At 37.3% G+C, this 4,669-nt stretch overlaps 1 protein-coding gene across 1 annotated transcript; it reads left to right on the forward strand.

Moving 5' to 3' along the window:
• Nucleotides 1-2,277: 2,277 nt before the first annotated feature.
• On the forward strand, nucleotides 2,278-3,058 carry LOC111786347 (RING-H2 finger protein ATL78-like). Its single transcript, XM_023666648.1, has one exon. It carries the CDS (start codon nucleotides 2,300-2,302, stop codon nucleotides 2,945-2,947), a length of 648 nt encoding a protein of 215 aa, XP_023522416.1. The 5' UTR covers nucleotides 2,278-2,299; the 3' UTR covers nucleotides 2,948-3,058.
• Nucleotides 3,059-4,669: the final 1,611 nt, after the last annotated feature.

Genomic DNA, 4,669 nt, shown 5'->3' on the forward strand with positions numbered 1-4,669 from the left:
GAGTTGTTACAATGGTATTAGAGTCAGACACTTGGTGATGTGCCAGTGAGGACGCTAGACCCCAAGAAGGGTGTATTATGAAATCCCCATATTAGTTGAAGAAGGGAACGAAACATTCTTTACAAGGGTGTAGAAACCTCTTCCTAGCATACAATATCTACTAGCAGTAGACTTGGGCTGTTGCACATCTCCTACGACATGATCACGTTCTTTAGTTTTCGCGCTTCGAAGAACGAAAACAATCCCCACAAACTAACACGAGTTATTCCAGCAAGTTTTGTCATCATTCACCGGCATCCTAGGAAAATTCCTAGGCAAAGCATGCTTAATTATGAAGATTGTCCCCCTAAGACCAACACAAGTACTTCTAACATGTTTTGTCGTCATTCACATACATCTTACGAAACTTTTTAGGAGATCAGCTAACATAAAATTGTTCCAAGCAAATCACGTTAGCTATAGAATTCTTATAATTAAGCTACCAAAAAAAGAACGTTCACTTTATTGGTACACGTAATAACTTTCATTTCTTTTAAATCTTTCTTAGTCATACTATCATTAAAACCGCTCTCATTCAGATATGGTATCAGTTAATTCATATACCCATCTTTCACCCGAGCGTTACACTTACGTCTCAAAATCAAATTCTCCTTACTAAATAGTGTACGGTAAGTTGGTAAGTTTTAAAAATTTGAGTACATTTAAATAAATAAATGATTATTAATATTTGGAGGTTGGAAAGGAAGCTTCGTAGTAGTGTGGGCCCCACAAAAAGTAGGTGGGCCCATCTTGATTTGAAAGCCCATTTAAAGCCTTTTCAGTGGAGGATCCATATAGATTGTCTACAAACCCTATCTCTTCCAAAACCCTCCACGTCACCATTTCTTTAATTTAATTCCATTTAATTAATTATTCATTTTCATTAATTCATTTTAATTAATAAATCTCTCCCTATTTCTTCCTTCCCGTACTTATATATACCGTGCGTGTAAAATACACGTATGCCTATAATTTTAATAATATGTTGTATGTAATTATGTACCATTATATATCAATAAATGTCGTTTTGAAGTACAAAAAAAATATCTTAATTTCTTATTCAACGATGTGTATTAGTTCTAATTTATTTTCTTTTTGAATTAGCTATGTAGTCCACGCTCGTTTGTCGAGTGATTAACTAATGTGCAACCTTAGTTTCTAGCGTGTTATAAGAAGGTTTAGTTATCGTTTTGGGATTTGAAAAGTCTAATGTTTCTGGGTCTCAAGTAATCTTATGATCCTTTTGGATAAACTCGAAATTTTAGGTTGGTTAGGTTGGTGACCCGAGCAACCTGAAGAGGGTAACAATCCATCTCAAGCTAACCCAACCCTCTATTTTTGGGTTGGATTGTCGGGTTATTTTTTAATTATTTAAAAAAATTACTGATCCATAATAATCTCATAAATATCAAATATCAAGCTTGTACAAGTTATAACACATCACTAACATCGATTACAAACGTCAAATATTCTTAATTTTCGCAATAATCTTAAAAGTAGGGCAGAGTTGAGTTGTGTTGTAACCCTATTTTCAGGTTAGTTAGGTTGACTCAACAAAAAAAAGTCAACCACGAACCAACCCTAAACTTGTAACCCTATTTCCAGGTTGGTTAGGTTGACCCAACAAAAAAAAAAGTCAACCCATGAACCAACCCTAAACCTTGGGCTAGGTCGGATAGTTTGGATTGATGGGGTTCTCACCCACGAACCAACCCTAAACCCTAGGCTAGTTCAGATAGTCTGGATTGATGGGGATCTCAGGTCATCTCCCCTAATCTAAGAATCACTCAAAGGTTGTCGTTTCTTAATTTCACTCATGAAATTAATCATATAGTCCACACTCGTTCGTTGAGTGATAGGCTGATGTGCAACCCTAGTTTTTAGCATAGTACACGGAGGTTTCATCATCTACGATTTGAAAAGTCTAATATTTTTTTTGTTTAAGAATCACTTAGAGATTGTCGTAACCTAAATTTATTGATGAAATTAGTCAACAACGACAAACAAGAACTTCAAGATATGTATAATACGTCCTAACGAGAATTTTAATACATTTTAAGAGTTAATAAAGAAAATCCCAAATTGAATTGATTGTGGGATTCCAAGGTGGATAAGCTAAGAGATCTTGGAGTTCTCGAAAGGATCAACCAATTAAGCAACAAAGCTCATATAAAGCAAATCCATTATCCCTATAAATACCTCTTCTTCACTATCTCAAACATCAAACATTCAAAATCCTTAAAAAACACACACACAAGACATGTCGGCTGTTTCCATTTCTTCACCTCATCAGCTCATTCACCATGGAGATCAAGTGTTCTATTATTCAAGAAAGCTCCTCCTTCACTCCTCCCTCCACGCGCTCACCTTCACCGCCGACGCTCCCTCCTCCGTCCTCCACCGCCCACTCGAATCCTACACCTTCGATACAAATGTCGTCATGGTCCTCTCCGTCCTCCTCTGCGCCTTAATTTGCTCATTAGGTCTCAACTCCATCATTAGATGTGCTTTGAAATGCTCTCGTTTTGTCGTCTCTGACGACCCTCACCCTTCCTCCACCACCTCCGCCCCCGTCGGAGTCCACAAGAAAGCTATCAAGAGCTTCACTATGGTTCAATTCTCCCCAGATCTCAACCTCCCCGGGCTCGACTCCGAGTGCGTTATTTGCTTGTCGGACTTCGTCGACGGCGAGAAGCTCCGGCTTCTCCCCAAGTGCAACCATGGCTTCCATGTTAAGTGTATTGATAAATGGTTGAGTTCTCACTCCTCTTGCCCTAAATGTCGCCAGTGTTTGGTCCAAACTTCTCAGAAAATCGCCGGGGTGAGCGGTCCGGCGTCTCCTCCTCCTCCGGCCATCAACTTAACGCCGCTAGATCCCGAAGCTCGGGTACGGAATTTATGGCTGTAATGGATGATAATATGAACTAGGCGAAGCCTTAGAGTTTAATGACATTGTATATATTTTGAAAAAAAATTCCTTTTTTGATGAATGAAAAACAAATTCTAACATTACTCCAATTTTCATTCATATTAAATAATATTTTAATGATAATGTTTTATGCAATATGATTATAATACAAAACAAAATAATTGGAAAATGATAATCTCACCCACTTCATGAATTCATGTATTAAATTAGAATGATCTCTAAAATGGTGTTTGGTTTGGACCATTTCTTGCAATTTCTTATGAAATCAAAGTTGGCAAGTTGTTAGAACAGGACATACCGACCGTTATAAGAAATACTTTGTTCTTCTGTCTAATAGATGTGAGATCTCACAATTTACTCTTTTCAAGGCTCAACGTCTCGATGTCTGGCTCTGATGCCATTTGTAACAGTCCAAGCTCACTGGTAGTAGATATTGTCTGTTTTGGCCCGTTATATATCATCGTCAGCCTCATGATTTAAAAACGTATTTGTTAGGGAGAGGTTTTCACACCTTATAAGCAATGTTTCATTCCTCTCTCTAATCGAGGTGGGATCTCAAAATTGAAAAGGAAACCAAAAATATTAAGAGAATATATATAAAGGAAGAAAGATTAGATTAAAAAAAAGGAAGAATTGAAAGGCACTTTGAATGAATGGGGAATGAGGGGGAGAGCACTAACTAAAGTAATTAACACAACTCTATACAATTGGACACCAAACCCCTATTCATCGTACTATGTAAAGCCTTCTACTTCAATGTTTTTCCGGCAAATTAAGGTTAAAATTATGAATGTTTTGAGTTGTTTTGATATTAGTTTCATGAATAGACTCTAAATTTGATATCGTGCATGAGTGGAACGACATAGATGAAGTTGAACCACGTTAAAGTAGAATTAGTCGACGACCAGCTAAGAAGTGTATAGGAATATTTAGTTGAGCCTAAAGTGCAACTTATTGTTAGCATATGTATCGACCCGCTCTTTGAGGCTTCGAATTATGGACCATCAAGTACTAGCTAGGTGTAAATGTCTCAATTTGAGCTCTCATCAACTCACGATGCGTAGTACTCGGCTTCCTTGGAGCATTTCCAAACCCTTATGGGGTTCTTACTGGACTCTAGCTTATTTAGGTTAACCTATGAAAATTTCATTGTCCATGTCGTTCGCTCAAATGTCAAGTATCTGTGAGGTGTGACCTTTAATTATTTTTTACTACTAAACTGCTATAACATGGGAGATATTGCTCGATATTGGTCATCTACAAGAATTTAGTTGACGTCTCCCTAATAGACCATGTAATGTTGTCTCAACTAAGAGGAGACGACCCTTGTGCTTGTCAAACTATTACCCTCATGCGGTTTTTCACTCCTAAAGAATAGTTTAAGACCAAGGAATAGTTGGAGATCCCTTGATGTCTCTCGGCACACTGTGTCTCAAGGCACGACCCTACCACTCCAGCTCTTGAAGGACTACTATGGATGGTTGTAGACCCCTATTCCCGTGATAGATTAGGTTCATTAGAAGAAGTTACTTACTTGACTACTATTCTCCACATTGTCATAGAACTCACGGGAAGTGATCCTTATAACTACCATCACCATACCGATTGTATATGTAATGATTCTAAATTTTTTACTTAACTTAAGGTTATACATATCATAAACATTTAATGCGAAATTAATTCATTTGAAACTTTATAATA

This window comes from Cucurbita pepo, unplaced genomic scaffold (genome assembly GCF_002806865.2).
Source record: "Cucurbita pepo subsp. pepo cultivar mu-cu-16 unplaced genomic scaffold, ASM280686v2 Cp4.1_scaffold001510, whole genome shotgun sequence".
NCBI lineage: Eukaryota > Viridiplantae > Streptophyta > Magnoliopsida > Cucurbitales > Cucurbitaceae > Cucurbita > Cucurbita pepo.